Source organism: Cynara cardunculus (genome assembly GCF_001531365.2).
Source record: "Cynara cardunculus var. scolymus isolate 2C chromosome LG 13, CcrdV1, whole genome shotgun sequence".
Classification (NCBI taxonomy): Eukaryota; Viridiplantae; Streptophyta; class Magnoliopsida; order Asterales; family Asteraceae; genus Cynara; species Cynara cardunculus.
The window spans coordinates 40,257,378-40,284,276 of NC_037540.1; the positions used below are offsets into that span (position 1 = coordinate 40,257,378).

Genomic DNA, 26,899 nt, shown 5'->3' on the forward strand with positions numbered 1-26,899 from the left:
TTTATACATGAGCAATTGGCCTAATTAACTGATTTTATAACAAAAAGATTATCATTATTATGCAATGCACGATGCATAATACTGATTAGTTATAAATTTTGAAGGGGGGCGATTGCATCTGCTATACTTCGTCATTGAAGAAATGGTTTGTTAACAAATTAATAGGTTGTTAGGGGTTCCCTTGTAATTTAACTAAGATAAGGGTTGGGTTGTGTAATATTCCATTTTAGGGGGGCAGTTGTGTAATTCGTTTAAATTAGAAGAAGAATTTGTGTAATATTCTATTAAAAGGGTTTAAATGTAATTACTGTAATCTCAAGGTATGGTTTGTGTAACATTACTTTGGTTTAAAGACTAAAAAATTAAACCCTCTAAAGCCCAAAAACCCTTGGAAGCTTTGAACTTCAATAATGGCGGATTACCAGTCGCCGCGAGCAGAAAAGAGCAGCTCCAGCGCAATGAAGAGAAAGAAGAAGAGAAAGCTTATGGATTTGGAGAAGAAGCACGAGGAAATGGCTTCGAAATCATCTCGTATACGTCAATCAGACGGTTTTGTAAATGAATCAATAGAAGAAGATATGGAAACAACAACGGAGTTGCTCCAGGATTCCATTCCATGGAGAAATTTGCAGCTAGTTTTATCATTACAGAAGAAGACTATCGATATTGAAAAGTAAGCTTCTCTTCTTATTGCAGCAGCGTTTGTCACTCTCTTCAGGTTTTTGTTTTCATTTGTAGTTGCTTGAATCAAAATTTTTATATCGAAGCTCGTTTTGTAATATGGATACGAGGCCAAATGGACTGCAATAATACAAAATTATATTTGACGGTAATTTTTGGTTGTACATTTCTGACATTTGATTGAATATTTGTGCAGAAAGGTGGAGCTGGCACATAAGTTCGTAAAATTGAGTTCAAGTCAAGTAGCAGATGACACAACCCAGTCGTCAGAAGCTGTTAGCTTTGAAAGAGCAATTATTTTTCTCAACAATTGGGTCCAGTCAACATTAATCTCTTCAGAAAAAGAAATTAGGGTTGAAGTGCTTAAGCCTCAGTATGGTGTAAGTGGGTCTTGTTTAGATTATAGATGCTGGGAAATTTTAAAGTTCTGCCTGGAGGAGGGTACGAAACTACATGTTTCAATGAGCTTTGCTCGGGACATCTTAAAAGTTCTTCAATGCATCGCCAGGAACATGGAAATCAAGGATTTGAATGATGATGAAGTGACATTATATGATACAATGCTTGATTGCGTTTCAGCCATTTTCACATCACATGGTGGGGTTTCCAATGAAAGTTTGGATTTGTGGATTTTGCTGGTTGACACTTTACTTGAGCTTGTTTTGGAAATTATTACCAGCAAACTTGACTGTAGCAAAACGGGCACAATCATCTTGAATTGGACATGCTTAGTGCTTCAGCCATTCACCAAGTTTTTGAGGCTTCATCCTAACCGGAAAAACGGTTTTCATGATTTTGTGGATCGGCTTTTGGAACCTTTGCTGTGCCTGCTGCATGTGTTACCCCCTTCTGTTCTTGCCAGTAAATCTGCTTGGATGAGTAAATTATTGAAGTTAATTGAAGAAGTTTTGACTCAGGGATTGTTTCATCCCTCACACATTGATGGATTTTTGACCTTACAGAGCTTAGCTAAGTATAAACTCTCTGATGATGGGAAGCCAAAAGACTCGAAAACAGTTATCAAAAGTTATCACAGACACTTGTTTGATAGGCTGGGAAGGATAGCGGTGGAGAAGAAAGCCTTGGCGTTATTTGGTGAAGGGGGGCTTTTTCGCTTGTATGTCCGCTGTATCAAAAGACAAGAAGGTGTAGAAGTGACTGAAGGTTGTAGCAAATTAACTGATGATTTTTCAGGTGAAATGTTTAAAAGGTCCTCTGGTAGCCATAATGAACTTCATCATGTATCTGCTTTAAATGCGGAGATTCGGAAGTCGCTATTTGATTTCTTTGTACAGATTATGGAGCCTTTCTTAGGTGACATTGATGCGTACCTTCAAGATGAAGTGGAAGTAGGATCCGTGTTGGAAGATGTTCATTGCACACTCAAATCAACCAACTCAGTTCTTGTCAGCTTAATGCAAGAGAAAGTATATGTAAGGGTAGATGACACATCTGAAGGGGCTTGTGCTAATTTCTTGAAACTAATCTGTGATAAAATAAGCTTACTTTCTGCCAAAGTAGGTCAGTTAGTGCCATCAACTTTTGATGTAAATAGTGGAACATGCAAGGAGTTGGTGGAGGTGGTAGCGAAAGAGCTTATTTTATGCTTACACTATTTACTGGAAATTGATTATGAGGTTCTTGGGAGTGATCTAGAAAGTTTGTGGCTTTTGATGTTCTCATATGGGACCCTTGGACACCCTTCGACTGACTTGCAGGATAAGTTGGTGGTAATTCCAGAAATACTTCATCTTGGATGCCACATGATCAACCTTTACAGCGAGCTTCGTCAGGTTAGTTTGATTTGAGTTAATACTTTGTTTGACATCTCTACAGACTGGATAAGCCTATCATAAGATGCTTTCGTTTTCGGTTTAGGTATAAATTTTTGCCACAAACGATGTACTGCTACAGCTAGCTTGTATACCCTCCACTTCTCTATGCCAATCTTCTTTCAATAGGAAAGTGTGTGGTTTTACGTGTTTATGTGAATTGTTATTTGCCTGTTCAACTTCCAGAGAAACTAATCCTTTGTTATGTGTATGCCAATCAGTGCTTATAAGTTATCTAGAACATTTCATGTGAAGTTAAACTTTCTAACATGAACTGTTCATATCTGATAGGTGGGTACTTCTGTTTTTGCACTCTGTAAAGCAATCAGATGTATGGTATCATCTGTAAGAGACATTGAAGCCGATCATTCCGAATCTTGGAGATCCTATCACGAGTCATGGACAAAGTCATTGCGATTGATAATATGCTCACCAGAGTTGAGGCTTTCTATTCATAATGCTGTAAAGTCCATACCGGAAGGGCAAGTAAGTTTGTCTATTCGAGAATTAGCTACTGATCTCTCTAAATCCCTTGAATGGATGAAGGGTAATAGTCCATTGTCTACTGAAAGTGGTTTAGAAAATTCATGTGAAGATGGTTCTAGCTCTTCGTGCTTCCATTTGAAAGCAGAAGTTCTTGGTAGCGGTTTATCCGAAGTGTATGCTTTAGTTCTGGATTCGCTAATGGTCACTACTGGTAACAGTAGTCTTGTTGGAGTTTCTCTAAATGCTTTGATGACGGTAATCCGTCCTAGTATGAGCATTTTGATTACACAACCAAGGGATGGAGTTTATGAGTTTCTGTCTGTAGTTTTTGGAAGGAAGTTCTCCAATCAAGTCAGATGCAAAGATGAAACATTGCCTGCTCATTGGCTTTTTCTTTTCTTTTTTCGTTTGTATATGTCCTGTAGAAGCTCATACCGTCAGGCAGTCAGTCTTGCACCTCCAGCTACATCTGAAAAGATGTCAAAAGAGATGCGAGATTCCTCTACAGCTTATTCTGGAAATGATTGGTTGGAGAAGACGGAAAAGGACAAAGGCTATTTTTCTTGGATCGTCAAGCGTCCAGCTTCTCTTCTTCTCACTATAGAAGCAATTTCAGGCATTTGTTCTAAAGAAAGCTTGTCAGATCTTTCCCCTCTAACGTACGTTATGAATGCTATGACTCTTCAGAGGCTTGTTGACTTGAATAGGCTGATCAATTCATTCGAGTTTTTGCTCAAGAGGAATGAGATGATAATTGCCAAGGCTAACAAAGAGGATGGTACTTACAGTAAACAAAATAAACGGTTGCGGAAGTGCCTTACAAAGTTAGCAGAAGAGGCAACAGGTCTTACAAGTTTTATGATGGGACACCTCTCTTTATTGAGTAAATGCCAGCCGAATTATCCATCAGCAGAAGATGAATGGAATTTTGCTGTTGCTGCAATAGATAAGAAGTCATTGCCTTCTGCATTTTGGTACATTATTTGCCAGAATATTGATATTTGGAGTACCCATGCAGCTAAGAAGAAATTGAAGATGTTTCTCTCACTTCTTCTTCAAAATTCTCTTCCACACCTAGGCAGCAATTTCAAGCAATTTGGAGAGCTCAATGCCAATAAAGCTGGAGGCTTGAAGACAGTCACACCACGTGAAATCTCATTGGAGCTTCTAAGCAACACAATGTTATATGAGGAAAAAGTAAGTTGGTATTATAATGTGTAAACCCCATCCTTCAACTATTAGTGTAAATAAGTTTTATGTGTTTTGGGGAATGATCTTTCTTTTGAAAGTCTCAGATTCATGATGAGAAAGGAAAAGAGTAGGAAATTGAACATGTGAAAGAAGGGTAAAAATTAAGAAGCAGCTCTTTCAGGCTTTCCTATGATCTGAGTGGAACATTCTCCACTTGCCGTAAAGAATTGCTTAAAGTGACTGCCACAAAGATGTGATTCAGAAAACAAGGGTGTGGATAGTTTTGATTTATAAGATTCCATTGGCCTATTAGTTAAAAGGTTTGGTTATCCAACACATGCCATACCTTCATAGACTTTCATCTTTTTTTCCCTTCTGTTTTGATTGCTCAAACCTGTTCTTTTGTTCAATTTGGGCACCTTCTAGAGTTATAGGACTGTTGATGTGGCCTGTTTGTCACTATCTTTTCTCTTCCTACCCTTGGTTTCTCATTGTTTGCTTTTTTCACCTTCAGTTTTTTACAATTACCTTTTCATTTAATACACATAGCAAACTTTAGTTTAACAACTAGTGCCAATTTAAGGCTTCTCGAACAGAAGATAAGTGAAACTAACAGGCCCCTACACTAGTAAGACATCACTACCAAACTTCTTTATCACAGGATTATCAACTTCTAACATATCTTTTGGTGTATTACTATTCTGTTCTTTCTGTCTGCTTGAGTTTCGTATTAAGGTTTGAAGAATAATTGCATCTCATAATATTCATATTGTTCTTTTAATTAGTTTGTGCGGAGGCATATGGCATCAAGGTTTTGCCGGTTCCTTGACGAGTTGGTGTCACCATTATTTAGCAATGGAGTAGATATTGAATTGCAATCACAACCTAATTGGCCTGAGGTTTTAAGTTCTCTTACAATCCCATCAGTTGTTTCAAACATTATCAATGTGGTGAATGATGGTTCTTCAAGGGAACCATCATTTTCCCTCTCCATCAGGAAAAGCTGCAGTGAGCAAGAAGTTGATCTATCAAGTAGGATGATGTATACAATCTGTCAAAGTTCACTCAATTTTCTCTGTTGGATGCCGAGACGATGTATAAGTTCTAAATCATTCTCTCTCTATGCAACTTGTATCTTAAACCTTGAAAGGTAACCCCTTCTCTTTCTTATTAATTTAATCTCGTAAATTATGCTAGCTGTTACAACAAGCATTCCTATCCCAATTCAAGATTTTGGTTTGAGATCAAGGTGAATGCCCAGAAGTGCAAGCTTTCTCTTTCATGTTCATGTTGCAAGTTTGAGCCTTATAGCTTTTAGACGGATAAAGAAAGAGAAACAAAAAATAAACACTATGTGATTTGATTTTTTAGTTTTTGTATTGGGTTGGGTGTTCAATGTAATGTTTTCATAAATCTCATGGCTATAGATAGCCTTCTGAAATCTATTGAGCATACTTATTATAAAGAAGTCTGAGATAGATGAAATTTAAGGTTTTTTTGTCATGAAGTTGTTAAATTAATCACACACATGATTTTATTCTATCACTATGAAAGCATCTACTATTGTTATATACCAAAATAGTTTCTAAACCAGGTTCTTTGCAAGTAATTAATGGATTATCATGCCAGAGGCACAGATATGCTATAATATTGATGATCAGTTTCTTTAAAAAGTTTGAACATAACAATTGTAAGAACAACTGTTATGCTACAAGATAAGTTGGGGTTGCAAGAATCTTCAAATGTACAAAGTCTTGCTTCGGATATTGAGTGAACACTTAATTAACTAAAATAACATGAGAATATGAGATATGAACTTTGTTTCTTATTTGTTTTGAGATGCCAATATGAGTGACTGTTGAGGAATATTTGTATCCAAGAAGTCATTGATGAAAGCATGGCTGTGGCAGATAATAGTAATCTGAACTATATAGTTTTGAACTTCGTTAATGCTCTTCATCGATATAATTCCTTTCTGTTCTTTCTACTCTGTTCATTTCATTTAGGGAATGATCTTTTCTCTTGGCTATTGATTAATAATTCTGCTTCTGTGAATGCTCTTTCTTGTTTCAGGCTTTTAGTTGGCACTTTGTTGGGTAATAATGACGCTCCTTCATTGAATGACCAGTATGAGCTCCTACAGCTCCTCCTTTGCTGCCGCAAAACCCTGAAACATCTGATGGTTACATTTTGCGAAGAGAATATGGAAGTCAGTCAAAAGTCACTTGGTGCCATACACTTTGGAGGCGAGTTTCCTGCTTTGTGGCTTTTAAAGTCGTTACTCTCAGTGCAGCATGCATTTTCTAAAGATGGTGACGCCCATGTGAAGGATATGATGTTCTCGCTGATGGATTACACATCATATGTGTTTTTGACACTCATCAAGGGTAGTCTTACCCATGCAAGTCATTATCTTATATCTGCTAGGGAAGCTTTTCCACAGAAGGCTGTATCTGGTTTTGATCAAGAAGATAGTGGTCATTCTAGGTCTAGTTCTTGCTTGGATCAATCAGAAAGAATCGATGCATGCAACTTTATGATCCATGTAGCTGAGGCATTAAAAGATCAATCACAAGTTATGATTACCTCTAAAAAGGAAACCATTTATTGTGGAACAGCAAGAGGCTTTGCGGATGTTTATAATCTTCAGAAGCTTTCATCTATTATTTCTTGCTTTCAGGGATTTTTGTGGGGCCTCTCATCTACACTATGCCATATGGACACACAGAATAGTAATCTTAAAGCCATATTTCTTAGAAGAAATTTTGAACCGGTTGACAAATTAAAACTCTGCATAGATTCGTACACAACTTTTATAAACAATTTTTTGTGCGAGTTGATTCTTCAAGATGATAAGGGACTTAAAATTTTATCAGATTCTCAAGCTTCTCCAGTGAGGCTATGTAATGAAGACTTGTTGGTGGCGAAGGCTTCTTCTGTAGTTTCTCCTGACAGTTTTGACATATCGGATCATAGAGAGGCAAAGACCTCTAAAGTCTTGGAGAAGAGGTTCAGTTTAGAAAATGTTGATATGGGCAGCATGTATCTAAATAACTCCTTTTTGCGCAGCCTTGTAGACGGAGAAAATCTTGAAGCCGCATTTTTCCTCAGACAGCTATTTATTGCCTATTCAGCCTTGCTTAGGCTGAATTTACAGATAAAGACTTCCTTGTCGTTAAACTTGGTAAATACGTTTATAGGCATTTCAGAAATTTTGTTACTGGAGTTCTCAAACAACACGGGAACATTATCACAATTTACTTTCGTATTCTTGGATGGAATTGGAAAGTTTCTTGAAGAATTCGCAAACCATCTTTCTTTAACTAATCCCACCTTGCCAATAAATGTCTATGCAAGATTTATTGATTTGCACTTGAAGGCCATTGGGAAATGCATTTCATTACAAGGAAAAGTTGCGACTCTAGAATCTCACGAGACTGAATCAAGTATGAAGACTATGAATGGTCCACTTGGGTTCTCTGAATGTGCATATTCTAGTGGTCCTTCTAGCTTAGATGAACTCAAAAGCAGGTTAAGGATGTCATTCAAAGTTTTTGTCAGAAAACCATCAGTGTCATACATATCCTCTGCAGTGCAGTCTATTAAAAAGGCGCTGATTGGGCTGCAGAAAGGCTCCATGGTAAATTATCAAATATATACTGGGAGTTCAGGCGGAGGAGAAGTTTCTTCAGTTGTTGCAGCCGGCATTGATTGTTTTGATTTAGTTCTTGAAGCCATTACAGGTAAAATTATATCGCACACCTCCAACAGGTTGGTTAAAACCACTTGAAAATGCACCATGTATTGATATTCTATCTTCCCGAAATTGTTGAGAAACACCTACTTTGATGGGCCATGTTTATAGTTCCATTTAAACAAGGTATGGTAGTTTTCTTACATTCACCCATGAGATTTGATAATTATTCTCCAAAATACCCTATTGAGAAGGCTAAACTCCCTCACTGCCACTTTCAGAAAGCCCTCTCCACTCTCCATTATTAGTCCAAACTACCCTTTACTCCCTTGATTTTTGCATTCAAAGCTTGGATCTAACCTGTTCATATCATTTTTGACTAGGTATGCTAGCAATTCTATACAAACATGTCAAAAAATGTTGACACTGATCTGAAACTTTGTGGAGGGGAGGGGACAAGGAAATAGCAATTTTGTAGTGCCAAAAAGTCTCTAGGCATAATTAGGCGGTGACAACTGACAAAATTTTGCTTTTTCCAAGGTGCTAGGTATAGTCAACAGCAAAAACCAAAGGACTAAGCAGTAGAACTTGGAAGGAGACCACATAATATGTTCAAGGGTACAAAGATTTTGGAGAAATTGTGTTTAAGCAGTAGTGCTAACTGCCAAAAAGCCTCATAATTTGGCAGTGACAACTGACAAAAATTTGCTTTTTACAAGGTGCTAGGCATAGGCAACAGCAAAAGCCAAAGGACTAAGCAGTAGAACTTTGAAGGAGATCACACAATATGTTCAAGGATAGAAAATTTTTGGAGAAATTGTGTTTAAGCAAAGCTTTTTGGAGAAGGTAGAAAACAAGAAAGGAGTGGTGGAATGACAAAGTAGAAAAGCTTGTTTAAAGCAAAAGAAAGAATGCTATAGATGCCCACAAGATTGAAAGAGTGAGAAACATCAAAGAATTATAAACTGGCCAAAAGATGGTAAGCTAATGGTGAAAGAAGCTTAAGGTATAAAAGATGTATCAGGATTTATAGGAAAACATGGAATGGAGGGAGAGGCCGATGTCTGCAGGTTGGATAGGATAAAAGACTAAGAAAACAAGGGGAAGAACCAAATCAAATATATCAAGGATGAGAATTAAAAACTACTAAGATATGAGGACAAGGTTAAATAGGGACTGAGAAGCTACTTAGTTAAGTTATTTAATGGAGATTTAAGGTAATATTGGAGAACTTGGATTCTTTTGATGACATCAGGTTTTTATTTAAAGTTAGAACGGTGAGGTAAATGAAGCTCTAAAAAGATGAAAGATTGCAAGTATTTAGGATCCAATAACATTCCTATTAAAGTTTGATGATGCTTTGGGCCTTGGGGAGGCAGCTATAGTAACAACTACTTGGCTGTTTAATAGCTTCTTTTGGAAGATATGTTTGCTGGGTGGAGGAATATGCTGGCCCTGATCTACAAAATAAATGACATTCAAATTTGTATTACTTATAAAGGTATTAAGCTTATCAGCCATACACTGAGGGACACTGGTTATTGATCATTCCTCGAAGATGATATAAAGCGTGTCACAAAAATCAATTTGGCTAATTTGGCTTATGCCCAGATGATTGACAACTGAGGCAAGTGTGCGACGAAATGAATTTGGTCCATGCTTCTGTGTTACTGATTAGACAACTCCTGAAAAAATGTGACTAGAAATGGATTTGCATGTGCTGTTAATAGATCCAGAATAGGGTGTCAATCATAGTTATGTCGGGGGACATGAGAAGAAGTTTCTACACAGTATGCCTATGTGATTCATGTCCTGTATGTTGGAGTAGGTGTGAGAGCATTTGTAAGTGATAGTAATGTTCTTACTTGTAAAAAGAGTACACCGGGGCTGACATATAGCCGATGCTAGTTCTGAATAAGCTCATGAAGGACACAAAAGGGAAATCTCATGGTGTATACTTTTACCCATGATGTAGTGCTGGTCAATTTTGAGATGCAAAACTAGTTTTGGAGAAAAAGTCGAGGGTTTTAAAAAAATGTAACTGCAGCATTTGCACGCTTTGCAACTTTAGTGGTTCCGAGAGATTGAGGATGAATATGTGGTGACCATGTATGAACAAGAGGTGCCTTGGTACAATGCCTTCTGGTATTTAAAGTCAATATTGTGGAAGGATTAGTCATAGCACACAAACAAGGTGGATGGAATGGTCACAAGCATAAGGAGTCCAATGTGATCACAAAATCCGATTACAACTATACTTTCATAGGTCTGATATTATTCATTGGCTGAAAGTTAGCCACCAAGTGAAGACTCACCTACAAGGTGGCCCAGAAGAAATGCATATGTTGAGGTCAAAGTGTGGACAAAAGAGGATTATTAAGGTTATGAATGAGCACATTCAGGAGAAGTTGGCTGTAAATCTGATAAGGAACATGCAACATTGCTTGTCATAGTTTGGTCATATCCAGCATGGATCTTTAGACGTGGCATGAGAAGGGAGGCTTGTTTTGAGCACAGGTGTTAGAAAAGGCTGCAGAAGGCGAAAACTAGCATGGGTTAAATAGTTGAGAGATATGGAGAATGGAAATATATCCAAGGAATTAACTTCTAGGAGGGTGTGGAAGGATATTCATGTTCTAGAACCTCGATTTTCTATTGTTTATGCTTTGTTGTTGTATTGATTTTTGCTGGATTTTTATGTCTCTTTGTACTTTGATATCTTGCAATTATATTTATCAATGGCTATCAATAACATTATCAGAATCTCCTGAACTTTGTTGTTCATAAATTATAATCAACCTGTCTCTGTGAAATCACGAAGCATTTTCTAGTACACTATATAACCTGGATGGTAAGGTTTCCAAGGTTGTTTCAAAACTAATAAAAATAAGGAAAGTAGATGCATTATAGTACGGAACATTATTATTCATAACATCGTTTTGAAGCTTAAGAAAGGATTTCTTTTAGTATACTTAATTTTTGCACTTTTTACATGAAAAGGATACTTCAAAGTTCATGCCATTCTCTGTTTGAGCATGTTAGTTCAGTTCTACCCATCTACTCATCATAAGCCCAATGCAATTCTAAAGCAGTAACACAAAGAGGGTTCAATGTCATATCGTTTGGTGGTTGAGAATATATTTGATGAAAAAAACAGGTGGTTGTCATAAATTTCATAATAGTTGATATACTTGATGCTAATACGTGCTTCATGTTTGCAACTGTTGTTTAACATTCGATGATTTGATATTGGAATGGAGAATTTAATCCATACTGGCAATTACCATTCTTTTAATAGGGCGGAAGAACCTGAGCACAGTCAAAATGGATATCTTGGGTTCAGTTTCTTGCCTCTTCAACATTATTACGCATTTACAGGGCCCAGGAATCTTTTACAAGGATCCCGTTTTGGATATACATTATTGTGCTGATCCGGATCCAGGATCTGTTGTTCTTATGTGTATTGAAGTACTCACAAAAGTGTCAGGAAAACATGCTCTTTATCAAATGGATGCATGCTATGTAGCACAAGCACTGAGTATTCCGGCTACACTTTTCCAGAATATTCTCCACCATAGAACATCTGAAGCTTCTGCTCAATCTGCTTTCCTGATGTTCTCTGATACAGAAACTAAGAATGAGAGCATGAACGCCAAGCTTTTCGATCGACAATATTCAATTGAACTATATGCAGCTTGTTGCCGGATGTTGTACACTTTCCTTAGGCATCACAAAAGGTTTGACGCCCATCCATGCCCACCCCACTGAGAATAGTTGAAAATTTTGGTTTTGTTTGAGCATATATACTAACTCATACTAACAAGGGCAAACTGCATTAAAATGCAACGTACGTTGGTCTGATTGTATGTTCAAAACGTAGTTTTAGACCAAAGCACGATACTCAAAATAAGAATTGGACCAAAGTACATTGCATTTTTATGCATTCTCAAATATAAACTAGGTACCTGAATGTTTGAGATGTCGCATCTAAGATACCAAAATGAAGGTTTCAAAGTACGTTGCCCAAAATAGGAATGATATTAAAGTACGTTGTATTTTCAAGCAATTTGCCCTACTAATAAAGGATGCAACTTGCAGGGAAAGTTTACAGCACATTGCGCTACTTCAAGCTTCTGTTTCTGTTCTTCTTCATTGTTTGGAGATGGTAAACAATGAGCAAGATGGGCGAAAAAGCTGTGTTGTATGGGGGGTACAAGAGGGAGCAAAATGTGGTGCTTTTCTTCGAAGAATTTATGAAGAGGTTTGTTTTTCGTTGGTACTACCCAATTCACCAAGAACTTTTCTAGATCTTCAAGTATTTAGCAAATTTCATGAGATTGGTTTAAAGTCATTTATATTTTCCCAATCCTTGGTAAATACTCATTTGCAGTTCAAAACGTAGTTCTTTTTTGGGCAAATTGTATGAAAAGGTTACGTACTTTGCCTTGATTCTATTTTCGGTAACGCACTTTCATAACTCATGTTTTGGTACCTAACATGTGAAGTTCCAAACATTTAAGTACTTGGGTGACCGGTTTAAGCATTAACTGGTTAGGCGGTTACCAATGCTGACATGGCGAGTGATGTGACATCCAACTCAATATTATTTGTTGACATGGCTAGTGACATGGATTTTTATAAATTTAAAATCAGTTTTAAAATTTATTTATTTTATTAGAATTTATATATTATAACTATTTGTATATTATATAATATACAAATAGTTATAATATGTAAATTCTAATAACATAAACAAATTTAAAACTAATTTTAGATGAAAAAAAGTCCATGCCACTAGCCATGTCAGAAAATAATATTGAGTTGGATGTCAAATTATCATTGGTAACCGGTTAATGTTTAAACCGATTACCCAGGTAAATGTTGAAACTTCACATCTTAGATATCAAAATGAAGGTTTTGAAAGTACGTTACCTAAAATAGGAATCAAGACAAAGTACGTGACATTTTCATGCAATTTGCTCTTCTTTTTTTTAATATGTTGAATGGAGAATCTAATAGTTTACCACTTAAGGTTATGATTGCTTCTCTGTGGTTATCTACAAATTTTAGAATTCCTCGTAAATTCAAAGATCTTTCTGAAGATTGAAGTTTTATTGCAGATACGACAACAAAAAGATGTTCTTGGTCAGTATTGTCGCCTGTTTTTATCCAGTTACATAGTGGTGTATTCAGGATGTGGTCCCCTGAAAGTTGGCATCAAGAGGTGAGTTTTGTAATCTTGGTTTCAGATTTTCTTATTACAGCATCACTAGCATTTGTGTGGTCTCTACTTCTATTGGTCCATAACAGGACCTAATCATAAATTGGAAATATTAGAACCGAGAGCCTGTCTGGAAAATGTCAGTTAAGAAGTGTACGTGCTTCCTAGAACGTGATGGTAGAAACATACATATGCACACAACATTCAAATATACCGTCTTGTATGCCCTCCTTTCTAACACTAGTCCCTAAATAAATGTCCACAATAGAAATGGCACACAGGTTTAGATATTAATATCATTACTACACTTTTTAGTTAACCAAATGACAACTTTACCCTTAATTAGTGTATCTATCTTATCAACTCTTAAATATTTGTGCATTAATCAAAGGTAGATTTGGAAATTTAGTTATCCATTTTTTTAAGTGGACACCTATTTGGGACAAACATAAATAGAAACATGGACATTTATTTTAGGATGGAGGAAGTATTAAATTTCCAACCCTACCCTTGATTATGATGGGCAAATATTTAAGAGTTGATGAGATGGAAGGAGAGGGAGAAGGTTTGCCTCTATCATTAACTATAACACCCCTAAAAATGAAAATAGCAGAAAATTTAAAACTTCCAAACTTCTTCAATTTAAAATCACTTTAATACAGAAATATATAGAGTATACATATAAAGAAGGACTAGATAAGTATCAGAGTTCTAAACTGGACTATCTAGTTCCCAAATAGAATTAGAATAGGTCGGGTGTTACTACAACATCAAATCTGCTTCTTCAAAACCGGCTAAAGCCATCCTACTGGAACCTCTACACAACTCAGAATGCCACTCAGATCCCACTAAGACCTGATATATATGTCGATAGGAAAACTGGCTAAAGCCATCCTTCTTCAGTCTGAACCAGTTTGTGTTCGTTTTTTTGAACTGATTATGCACACACCCTAGAATAGTTTTTTGACTAAACCTTGATGAATTTTTTTATTATAGGGAAGTCGATGAAGCTTTGAGACCAGGTGTTTATGCTTTGGTAGATGCTTGCTCACCAGATGATCTGCAGTATATCCATACCGTTTTAGGAGGTAATTAATCTCTCGATATACCATCTTATTTTAATGATACAATGTGCCGCAAAAAATCCACATCTAACTCTGTCAAATGGATTACTTCCTTCATTCTCTATTAGTTCTCAACCTTGATTTTTGACATCAAACTTGTACTTCGAAAATCTATAGCTATTTGTGTGTGTGTGTATATATATATTTAAGTGTGAACACCGTTTTTAGTAAATTTTAACGTAATTAACTAATTATTGATATTTTTTTCCAAAATTAAATATGTTTATGCCAATTTAAGAATTGAAACAGCTTGTTTCATATTTTGAAGTCAAAATACACTCACTAAAGGAAAGTGTGGAGTACTTTCTAACATTTTAATTAGGAAAAGAATGTTTGCTTATAGCAAATATGTTTGATCACCGTATTGAACTAATGACAATGTCTCAAGATACTACTCTTTTCTTCCCTAAAAGTCAAAAACAAACCTACTTGTGAAATTGCACAGAATTTTTGGATGTTTATAGATGTTAAATTTCATATTCATGCATAATTCCTGTTGATTAAAGGGTTAAAAAGATTTCTCATCGATCCTCAAAATTGGAATTCTTTCGAGGGTTCTATGTAGCAACAACATTTCAATTTAAAACATGAAAAGAAATTGAAGTTTCAAAATCAAAAGTGGACCTTTTTTTGGCATGAATAGAGAATTTTAGTTGGTGATGATGCTCATTCCAATAAACACGGTTCATAACCCTTCACTTGTCATCTTCATTTTTCAGAGGGTCCATGCAGAAACACTTTGGCAAATCTACAACACGATTACAAATTGAATTTCCAGTACGAAGGAAAAGTGTAACCGGATGCTTCTGGATGTTTTCTTCTCGGTAAGTCGATTTGCATTACTTTATATGGTAAGATTACACAAATGATATCTATTAGACATCCAATGACTGTAGCTGCATCTATTAATCTTCTTGAAACCCAACCGGATTGTAGATTGTTATGTTAGGCAACAGAAGACCGATTGTCAAACGGGTTTTTACCCATAGGCCACGTTAACAACCCCCTCCCCCTCCAACAACAAAAAAAACCCTCGTATATCAGGATGTGACAAGAGGGTGTTCCAACGTGAGATATAGCATAGGGTCCAAATTTATGGAGCTGAATACACATACCCAATTACATACGTTTTAACCTTTAGCCCTGTTGTAATGTTACAAGAATCATTCAATTTAAGTGAATTTTATATGTTAATCTGTCATTTTAAGACATTCTTGTGGTTCTATTCGTCAAACGGGGTTTTTAGGGTTCCAATTGGGTTTGTTTCATTACATTTGGTATTGACATGATACAGATAATGTAATGTTGTTAAACATACATGAATCAATTTTTATAAATATATAGGTTGACAATTGTTTTAAATTTATGAAATGTTTGTTTGTATGGGATATGATCAAATAGTGAGGAAACCATAGAAACATGAACATGGAGAGCGTTATCTGCCAATGGGATGCATGCGCTAATTTACCGCCCCTATGATGACCGTAGGACCGTGCAGTGGGGATGCTCCAGAGGGTGGCGTCTACCTTTTTAGTTCCTTGTCCTCGACTCCTCATTGAATTGTCCTTGTGGAAAGGGGTGTACTTTCCAGAAAAAGGTGTCGGGTTCAATTCCTGCCCCACCCACCGTGCCCGAGGATAGGAGTGTTAAATGAGCCAAACGAGCCAAAAAAGTCTGAACTTGGTGTTATGAAGCTCCACTCTTTAAGTTAATTGATTTTTCAAACGAGCCGAGTTGAGCATTGGTGTTATGGAGCTCGACTCTTTAAGTTAAATGATATTTATTTTGTGTTCACACTCAAGAATCATCAAACTCGAGCTTGAGATAAAGAAGCTTGAACAGAAGTAGTTCGTTAAAAGCTCGTATCGTCAACACCCCTATTCTAAATCCTCATGATGAATGGTTTGTTTGTAATGAAAAGTGGAGTACGATTGTTAAAAACATATGACCAATTTCTAGTTACTCAGTCTACTGATCGTAGTTACTCAAATGGATTGTTCGTACACGTTTGATTCTTCCGGATGCATTTTGCATGATGTTTGAACCTTGTTTAGATATATTTTTGCTGATTGGCCAAGAATTTGGTGCATTTCTAGAACTTGGAGATCCAATTAAAAAGACAAGCAGTCTGATACAACATTTCTCTGGTGTTTCGAATCTATTTAAGTATGATTTGTTACAGGGTGCTGAAGAAATCTTGATTTGAACCCTTGCAAAAATAACAGAAGCTATAATTACAAGCCATGATCGAATTTATGAAAACATATGTTTGTGCGTTCCTCTCAGTATGCATCAACTCAGTATCAATGAACTTCAAACAGAAGGAAATAACTTTCTAACTTGGTGTCTAACATCAGAGGTATTGGAACGTTTTCTAATCCACGACCATTGTCCATTCCTTGGCCGCTTGGCGCAGTTGGGTCATCCTGGACTTGAACCACAGACCTTGAGATATTTTATTACATGTAAATAAAGTATAGAATGATGAAAATGAAATCTCATCATCCATACGTAACAAATTGATGTGGTATATTCATATCACGAACTTGATGTCGATAAATCCGCGATTCTAGAAATTCATTTCGGACAGCGTTTCTTGTCATTAATATGAATTCTCGCGGCAATTGTGGCCTCTCGGGAGACTAATATGATTACCTCGAGAAGATATTCTCTTCATTCTTCCTCTAGGGACGGTTTCATTAGATGTCTTACAACTACAACCCCTCTTTTTCCGATCCAGTCCCTGCCAAACCTTCCCGTCGATGTGAACCCTTGGAGAAGATCAACCTGTTATCCCTAGAGTAACTTAATATGAACGTCCCTTTATTAACGAGACATTGTTCTCCTAGAAAAAAAGTTCATCTGATTTTTATACATGGATGACAGCTTTCATAGAACCCAGATGCATTTTTTGTTTCTTTCATTCTCGTCGTATTCCCCAATATAATGTCATACCAAACATGAGATAATGGATACTTGTTTTATTATGTTTTTGTTATTTCCTGCATACCAAATGCATACGATGACAAATAAAAATATGTTGTTCCAAAATTCTCTTCTCCACCAATTATGTGAAATACATCATCCATTTATTGCGGAGAGATGATAAAAATATAAAATAAATAAATTTATAATCATTAAAATAATGATGTATTTTCAGATAATTGGTAGGACATGAAGGGGACAACAGATTTTTATTCCTCACGGACTAACATTTTTCATGATAGAATCTTGAGTACTTTTTTTTATTATTTGCTCCCTCTGTTTTTTAGTGATATATATATATATATATATAGAGAGAGAGAGAGAGAGAGAGAGAGATCAAATCACATTCCATGGTCGGAGGTTGCAGGTTATAACCTCTATGCTCATCAGAATAGATTTCGCGGAAAACTAGCTATATTTGATCTTGGTTGAAAAAATCGTTTTAAGTTTTATACAAGTTTAGATAGAGAAATGTTCTAAAAAATAAAAAATAAACACGGAAATCAAAATGTCTTCCAGGTTCTCCAAGAACGTTGCCTTGTAGACAATCTTTTGGTAGCCTTTGGCAAAAACCTAAAAGACTCGGTATAAGGAGCTCCAGGAGATTCTAACCTTCGATCATCGTCATGTAGATTCTAACCTTCGATTATCGTCATGATAGAGAGAAATTGCAGGTTATAACCCTGTCTCATGAGGTTGCAGAAAAACCGTCTTTTGTCAGATTTTCGATTGTTCGTGGAACAGAAAGGAGAGGTGGTAGAAAAACCACGCTTGAGAGAGAGAGAGAGGTTGCATGAAAACCACGACTTACGTCTCTACCATTAACACTGTTAAAAAGTTTCGTTAACTCAGAGGTATTTTTTAAAAAATTTCACTTTAAAAGATATAAAATATTATAACTTATATATTTATATACTAACATAACATTTATCTATCATCTATTATTTATTATATATAATATAGATATACATACATCCCGATCATCAAGGAACGCATCCTCAAAGAATGATGTCCTCTGCTGACGAAACCCTTTCCCCTTCCACAAATATACTACATGACCATCACCGTCCCCTCCAAGGAAAATAAAGAAAAAGACCAAAATACCCCTAAAGTTAACTAAACTTTCTTAACGAATGTTAAGGACCGAATTCATAACGATAACGAGACCTCAAATAACCAACGAAAAAAATGAAGACCCAATCCCTAATTTTCATATAGCCACAAGGGCATATATGTAATTTACTCCAAAGATAAAGTTTACTCATAGAATCTTTTTAAGTGGACTACACCAAAGCCCAACTAAAGCCCAAAAGTCTAAAACCCTAATGGCCTCCACACCTCCGGTGGTGGGGTCATTGATCGGAACGCATGCGTTCAAATCCCGCTGTGTTATCGTCTTACTCTCTCCACCGTATCCTCCTCCGATTCCGCCACACGCTTTCTTCTCAACGACCGGCCGGCTTCATCATACCGATGGCCACCACTGAGGATTCACTCCGACAAGCTCTTGCCGACAAACAATCCACCATCGACGCTAGCGGCAACGCCATACGTCAATTGAAGACTTCGGGCGCATCGAAGTCGGAGATAGATGATGCCGTTAGAGCACTCAATGCTTTGAAACTTGAGAAGACATCGATCGAGAATCAACTCAGAGCTTCCATTTCTGGTGATGCTAATGGCTCTGTTGTTAGCAGGGATGCGTTTCGGCAGGCCGTTGTTAATACTCTTGAACGCCGGTTGTTTTTCATTCCGTCGTTTAAGATTTATAGAGGTGTTGCTGGTTTGTATGATTACGGTCCTCCTGGTTGCGCCATCAAGTCTAACGTCCTCGCTTTCTGGCGTCAGGTATGGCCATTTCTATATGAATTATAATAATTTCGGACAAAAATTATACGCTACATTACGTACTTCACCCCTTCTCCGCTAAAATAGCCTTTGATTTGGTGATTGTAGTGTCATCAAGCATTTTTCTGTAGCTGGGATTTACATAAGATTGGTTAAGTTATAATGTGAGTTAGGAGGTGAGGAGTGTGCCATAAGCTACCGCTACGGTGATCCTGTCCATGCCACCAGGCGAGGTTCTAGTGGCGTTGCCATGCCAGCGGTAGGCATTGTTTGAAGTCAGAAGGCTTGAGCTGCTTTCTAAACTTTTATTCAGAAATGCATGTAGCCTTCTGAACTTATATGCATAAGAAATCTTCTAAACTTTACTTCAAAATGTGGGGCTTGGATTGAGTAGGCAAGGGTGTAGCCTTCTGGTGCAATATCCTTTATTGATCTTTTTCAATATGTTCTAATCTTCAAATAACTACTTGACCAACCCAGATTACCTGGCTAGCAAGTACCTACTTAAGTAGTTTTTGATCTCATTTTAACATACAAAAAGCCAACAACATTTGTGTGTTATTGCTCTCGATTTGCTATCAAATATTGATTGTGTATTTGGATGATATCTGAGTAAATTTTGCGATACCCGTAGATTGAAACAGGGTCGAAATTTTACTAAGGGACAGTGATTCTGTTCACGATCTATATACTAGCATCAATATCTATACTCTATACCCAAGTTTCTAATAGAATGCAAATTGTGATGTGTAAATGCCATTCATTTTGAAAATATAATTTAACTTTGATGTCAACCAGCTACTTTTCAACTTCAAAATGGATATGGATTTTGAACTTCTTTGATTTTTTTTTCTTTCTATTATATATTTCAACTTTAGTTTCACACGAAATGTGAAATGGATTCTCTTAATTTCTCATGTGAGTTTTTGGTTTTGACTCCATGAATCGTAATGTAGCACTTTGGGGGAAGGAGCGGATTGGATTCCAAACATAGCTTAATTTGTCACTAATGTTGCTATTTAGGTATTCCTCTCTGGTTCACATCTGGACGGAATCCAATCTGAACATGGGTGTTTTTGTTTTCAAGTTCAAAAAAACTGGTGCTTTTTTCTAGTATAATTTTTTGGCCACATTCGTCTTTTGTTTTAGTCCACTGATCTGTAATATCTATACAGCTCGGGTGTTTTTGTTTTCTAGTTCAAAAAACTTTTCTGTTACATTAGTCTATTGTTTTCTTCTACTGATGTGTAATATATTTACAGCTAGGATAATCAGAATCAGTTTTGAAATGAACGATAAATCATTTGAAGCACACACTTTTTACTGTTGAAGAAGAGCCTTAAACATGTATTTTTTTGTTATTGATTATTGATACTTCATGAATGGAGTATTTGGATGAAGAAAGGATATATAGATTCCATATCTTTTAAATGCATTTGCTATCAAGAGTCTTTAAGAAGATTGTCTATTTGACAAAAGATTAGCTGTAGACTTATAGAATGTATTTGTTTGTAAGTATCGAAGATCATATTCATTTAGTTAAAGCAAAGATACAATACCATCAAAATACAATATCGGAGATTTTACTCAGTCTGGTGTAAAGAAACCTGATACTAAACCACAGCAGAGTTGGAATGTTGGAGATGATGATGGATGATTTGTTGTTGAGGTGTTTGGTTCTTTTCTGGTTGTTGGTTTTCCAAGATAGACCTACAAACGGCTTAATGATGCAGATGCAGATGCAGTATTCGTCCAATTTGTCTCTTGCGTGAAAATTAGTTATTAGTGGGAGGATATGCCTACTTTTTGAGAGAGCGATTGCGTATTGCTTGAATGTAGTTTTAAAGCTGTGAATGTAGACTTTGCTCATTTATCTAGATGACTATAACTCCCTTACAGATTCAATATTCAATATTCTTCTTGACCTAATGGGAACTGCTGTTTTTTATTTTGAATCTGAGAAGATGATTGCTATTTGTCGGCTGCTACGAGAAATGCTTGATTCTTTAAAATGTTATTTTTGACTATATGATGATTGAAACCAAATCAAATGAAAGGAGCTTTAATGACTAATGAGGTCAGTGTAGACCAGTTCATAAGTTTATTCTAGATTCTAATTAATGGTTTTTTTGCTGCTTTTACCTTACGGATGCTTTTACCTTACGGATTCAATATTCAATATTTTTGRCTTTGATGCTTTTACCTTACAGATTCAATATTCAATATTCTTCTTGATGTTATTAGGCAAATGGCAAATGGTAGATAGTATGGAAATTTACTTGATATGTTTTGGTTCTTTCGGATATTACTCGATGTAGTTTTAGTATGTTTGACGTTAACTTTGATAATATTAGTTTAAACTTTTGGTCTTGTTTAAGTCTTATTTTAATATTAGTGTATTTCAATAAATAGTGATGTTTTATAATTTTTGGTTTTTAAAAAAAATCCCCGTTTCCCCGTTGGGGACGGGGATGGGGATGTGATCATAATCCCCGGCGGGGACGGGGACGGGGACACATACGAGGATCGGGGACGGGGATGGGTATTGGGGTCCCCGCCCCATCCCCGCCCCATTACCATCCCTACCTTTATATAGGCAATGGTAACGGGCTGGGTGATTGGGTGTCAAGAATGTATGCTGATATGACCATTCATATGGGGAGACACCCTTGTTTTCTCTTGTCTCGTAATTGAGAGTTGGCGAGTTTGGACTTCCCCATTGACCTTGTTTTAAGATAGGTGCTATGAGGATGTGCTCCTTTTTTCCAGCTGACTGGACATGGTGTGGCTGTTTATTCTTGACTTCGAATTCACAGTCAGGTCTAACGTGCATATTGCTGGCGTACGTACTATGTACTGCCTTTTATGTTATTCTACCCTGAAAATTGGAGATTTCAAACTAGGATAAAGAGATTAGACATGGTCAACTTTTAGTTCTGCAACTTTTTGGGCATACTTTGTTCTTTCGATGGAAGAATGCTTTTGGAGATGTGATCTAGGTACCAGTGTGCAGTGCTTTTTCAATGTACCTCTGGCATCAGCATAAGTCATTGGTGGGAGGCTGTAATGTCTTGTCTATGATTTTGAGAGGGGAGACAGAGTGTGATGTGTGAATGTAAGAGACGTATTTATGATGGTTTGCAATACCTCTTTTCTGTATGGGTTGTGTGAATGGGTTCCAGGAATGAGTACTGTGACTGTTCGTATGAGGATATCCATGCCGTCTCTCTTTCTAGGCAAATGTGCGTTGGTGAGCACAGGAACTCATTGACCTTTTATCTTGACAGAGGTATGAGGGCATGGCTCTCAGCTGATAGAGCATGGACCCTTTAGGATAGGGTGTACAGCTTTTTCTCCTTGGCTTCTAGCTCTGACCTGCACCCCTTGATCAGGTTGACTCTATTGGATCTAGATTGGATCCACATCTTGCGTCATGGGCCTCGGGTATGTTCTGAGCTAATAGTTGGGAATATTGCATAGGAGAGATTAGACATGGTCAGCCCTTCATAGATTGGATAAATTTTTCAGATTTGCACTTTACCTTTTTATGCTTATGGGTTTAAAAAATACGTCATGAATGGGATTCTAATATTTTGGCTTAATTTTTTTTCAGCATTTTGTTTTGGAGGAGGATATGCTAGAAGTTGATTGTCCTTGTGTCACCCCTGAGGTTGTTCTGAAAGCTTCTGGTCACGTTGATAAGTTTACTGACCTTATGGTTAAAGATGAGAAGACTGGAACTTGCTACCGAGCCGATCACCTGCTTAAGGATCATTGTAAGGATAAGCTTGAGAAGGACCTGGGTATAAGCACTGAGAAAGCTGCTGAACTGAAACATATTCTTGCGGTCCTGGATGATCTTTCAGCTGAAGAACTTGGTGCCAAGATTAAGGAATATGGTATAACAGCACCAGACACTAAGAATCCTCTCTCAGATCCTTACCCGTTCAATCTTATGTTTCAGACTTCAATTGGTCCCTCTGGCTTGAGCGCAGGGTCAGTAACATGTCTTACAATGATCTACCATATATCTTATGAGAAAATATAATATGATAAGGTGCACCATATAATCTTAGATGCTTTGGGTAATATTTCTTACAATGATCTACTATATATTTTATGAGAAGATCTAATATAATAAGGCGCGCCGTATAATCTCGGATATGTTTCCTTTGCTTCATCAGAATTAATTGATATTGATCGTACATTTTTTTATATTTTTTCATCAGTTTGCAACTCTTTTCATTTAACATCTTCCAGGTACATGCGCCCTGAAACAGCACAAGGCATATTTGTCAACTTCAAAGACCTATATTATTACAATGGGAACAAGCTCCCATTTGCAGCTGCTCAAATTGGTCAAGCTTTCAGAAATGAGGTCATGTGCTTTCTTGAAAATTTGAGATTGCAATCCAGTGCGTTTCAGTCATGCTCTATGTATGTTTTATAAATTATTTATTTGGAAGTTGATGCTTCTCTAGATTGCATCATTTTCCTCACTTATGCAAATCTGCAATATTATTTGATTGCTCTATCTTGCTTTCACTTTACATCATTCATTCAGTACATAGCAAGCTTGTCAATTTGTCAATAGGTGTTGGTGTCTAGAATTGACATCTGTTTCTCTTTTTTTCAGATATCTCCTCGACAAGGTCTTCTAAGAGTCCGTGAATTCACACTTGCAGAGATAGAGCACTTCGTGGATCCTGATGACAAATCACATCCAAAGTATTCTGAAGTTGCAAACTTAAAGTTTCTCATGTTTCCAAGGGATGAACAGATGTCAGGGCAGTCTGCGAAAAGGCTTTGTCTTGGAGATGCAGTTTCTAGGGTTAGTTTTTATTAGAGATTATTTTCTATGCATATATCAACTAAAAACACATTATTTGTAGCTATTAAACACGATTTTTCTCTAGGGGATTGTTAATAATCAAACACTTGCATACTTCATTGGGAGAGTATATCTGTTTTTGACACGGCTGGGAATAGATGAAGAACGATTGCGCTTCAGACAGCATCTCCCAAATGAGATGGCTCACTATGCCGCAGACTGTTGGGATGCTGAAATTGAGTCTTCTTATGGTTGGATTGAGTGCGTAGGGATTGCTGATAGATCTGCATATGATCTGCGTGCACACACGGTACGTTTTTATTAACATTCGTAGTGAACTTCTACATTCATAGTGAGTGATTTTCATGTTGTTGCCTTCCTAATTTTGTCACCGATGTGGATTATTTGCATGTTAAGTTTATTTAGTTAATGGCATGCCGTTATACAACCATTTATACATGCATTGACCAATTACGAAGATCTTTAGAAGGAGATACAGTATTTATCAACTTTACACTTGCTGAAGAATTGAGATTTTACCATGCTATTTACGATGTTCCTACTCCATATGATTATAGGATAAAAGTGGAGTAGCTCTCGTAGCTCAAGAGAAATTCGCGGAACCCAAGGAAGTGGAGGTACTGTTCTATTTGTGAAGTTAATGTTCAAGTTTATAATTTATGTGTACTGCTAACTATTGGTTTCCTTCCCAGAAACTGGTTATAACACCCGTTAAGAAGGAGCTTGGCCTTGCATTCAAGGGTAACCAAAAGATGGTGGTTGAAGCGCTGGAGGTAAAGCAATTTCTCTAACATCATGTTTTGTAGAATTAATGTGGAACTGAAATATCAGTCACACAGATTGTTAGTGGCAGTCACGGTCGTTGATATTTTCAGTATCACTTGCATTATCTGCTGTAATGTTTTTTATGATGTTCGTTATCCCATGAAAATTGCATAATTTTGTTTCTTATGTAGTTGAATGAAAAGGTTAACTATTTGTCAAAATGAAGCACCCCAGTGTTTAGCAAGTCTACTAACCATCAAACAACTTCGTTTAGTATTTAAGCAAACAACATTTCTTGTTGAATCATCATTTTTCAAAATTATCAGTTTCCTAGAAGGCGAGTACATTTCAATATATATATATATATATATATATATATATATGTATACTTCTGACATAGCATACTAATACCTTAATACATTTTTCCTGATACTTGCATAAGTTGTTATTTGCATGAGGCTTCTCCCTACTTTCAACCCTTGATTCCTCTTAGTTGGTAAGCATCACTTTCTTCTCCAGCAATGCCTGCAATGTGCAGATTTTGTTTTGATCCTTCTTAAGTTTGAATTAGTTCACTTCGAATGCCCTTTTAGACACCTTATCTCTTTAAAATCCTAGGTATCTTACTTAAAAGTTCAGATTGTTCCATTTTTTGGTTAACCTTAACCTTTCCTACTTATCATATGCTAGATTTATATAATTATATACAAGTAAACTGTATCAATCTGTAATAGAATATATTTTAAGTGCTTGAAAATTTGGATGATTAATATTAGATTAGCTTTGAGGACGTTCCATCAAATGTCGAATTGTTGATCAATACCATCTGGAAACTCTCTAATGATAAAGCGTAGCATTCTTTATGGAACATCTTAAAATAAAAAAGAAGTGGTTTTCATGGATAAAGTAGGATAGCAGCTATCAAATATGAATGCTCCTAATCACATATAGGATTTTTATTTTATTTTGAATCTTATTAGCTAAGCTAGGATTTAATTTTCATTTGCGTTTCTTAGGCAATGAATGAAAAAGAGGCGATGGACATGAAGGCCACTCTAGAGTCGAAAGGGGAGGTAGAGTTTGAAGTTTGCACTCTTCAGAAGACGGTTACTATAAAGAAAAACATGGTTTCAATATCAAAGGAAAAGAAGAAAGAACACCAGAGAGTTTTTACGCCCTCTGTGATCGAACCTTCATTTGGTATTGGACGGATCATCTATTGTCTCTATGAGCATTCTTTCTACATGAGGCCAAGCAAAGCTGGGGATGAACAGCTGAACGTTTTCCGTTTTCCCCCTCTTGTGGCCCCCATCAAATGCACCGTTTTCCCGTTGGTTCAGAATCAGCAATACGAGGAAGTTGCTAAACATATCTCCAGATCTCTGACTGCAGCCGGAATTTCAAATAAGAAAGATATTACAGGTACGCCATTAATATGCTCATCTAGTCCGTTTATATGCAAAATTTTGCATGATGTTTTGTGAAATTCTAACACCAAGGAAAGCATAAGCTAGCTTATTTTTTGAGCTTATTGAAAAACTTGGCCCGTTTCACCTTAAGAATCAATAGGAACTCCTTTTTTAATCAAATAGAAGAAGGTAGAATGTGAAAACGAGTTTAATTGTCCGAAGAATGAAAATCTAATCGGTTACACGTCCATCTATAGGTACATCAATAGGGAAACGATATGCAAGAACAGATGAACTAGGCGTACCATTTGCTGTCACCGTGGATTCAACATCATCAGTGACAATTCGTGAAAGGGATAGCAAGGATCAAATCCGTGTGAGTGTAGAGGAGGTAGCCGCCGTGGTGAAGGATGTCTCCGAGGGGCGGAGCACATGGACCGATATCTTGAAAAAATACCCAGCTCACACTTCCGCCTCTGCAGACGAGTGAAAACTCTGATATTAAATGTAAGACCCTTTTTCCCTTTTGCCATTTGGAACAGTATCTGTCCTTTTTTCAACATTTTTTGTCTTCCTTTTCCTTTTTAACACAAAAAACACGCGGTCTCTAGGTCGATACAGGGTTATTTATTTATGTATGTCTTTTAAAAAAGGTGTCGAAAGAATGTAGTTTTTCTTATGTTTGTTATGTTGGTGTTGTGATGTATCTTTTTTCTATTTGATTAACCTGAATATCTAACCCGCTATGCGAGCCGACTAATCCCAAGGCGACCACCTGCATCGCAGATAGCTCGGAGTCACAGCATTTGAT

At 36.7% G+C, this 26,899-nt stretch overlaps 2 protein-coding genes across 3 annotated transcripts; both read left to right on the forward strand.

Annotated features, from left to right (window-relative positions):
• The first annotated feature begins 404 nt into the window (after positions 1 to 404).
• On the forward strand, positions 405 to 15,652 carry LOC112525120. 2 transcript variants are annotated; one of them, XM_025135085.1, is made up of 11 exons: positions 405 to 673; positions 878 to 2,474; positions 2,805 to 4,196; positions 4,976 to 5,340; positions 6,264 to 7,933; positions 11,183 to 11,621; positions 11,983 to 12,145; positions 13,005 to 13,108; positions 14,102 to 14,193; positions 14,949 to 15,053; positions 15,166 to 15,652. In XM_025135085.1, exons 1-10 carry the CDS (start codon positions 411 to 413, stop codon positions 15,023 to 15,025), a joined length of 6,162 nt encoding a protein of 2,053 aa, XP_024990853.1. In that variant the 5' UTR covers positions 405 to 410; the 3' UTR covers positions 15,026 to 15,053; positions 15,166 to 15,652. The 2 variants fall into 2 exon arrangements, with proteins under 2 accessions (XP_024990853.1, XP_024990852.1); XM_025135084.1 differs by having other exon boundaries at positions 14,949 to 15,652.
• A 2,898-nt stretch (positions 15,653 to 18,550) lies between these two features.
• Positions 18,551 to 26,792, forward strand: LOC112524533 (glycine--tRNA ligase, mitochondrial 1-like). The gene is made up of 9 exons (XM_025134388.1): positions 18,551 to 19,062; positions 22,676 to 23,058; positions 23,323 to 23,440; positions 23,699 to 23,893; positions 23,979 to 24,203; positions 24,472 to 24,531; positions 24,607 to 24,687; positions 25,696 to 26,101; positions 26,346 to 26,792. Exons 1-9 carry the CDS (start codon positions 18,583 to 18,585, stop codon positions 26,576 to 26,578), a joined length of 2,181 nt encoding a protein of 726 aa, XP_024990156.1. The 5' UTR covers positions 18,551 to 18,582; the 3' UTR covers positions 26,579 to 26,792.
• The last annotated feature ends 107 nt before the right edge of the window (positions 26,793 to 26,899 follow it).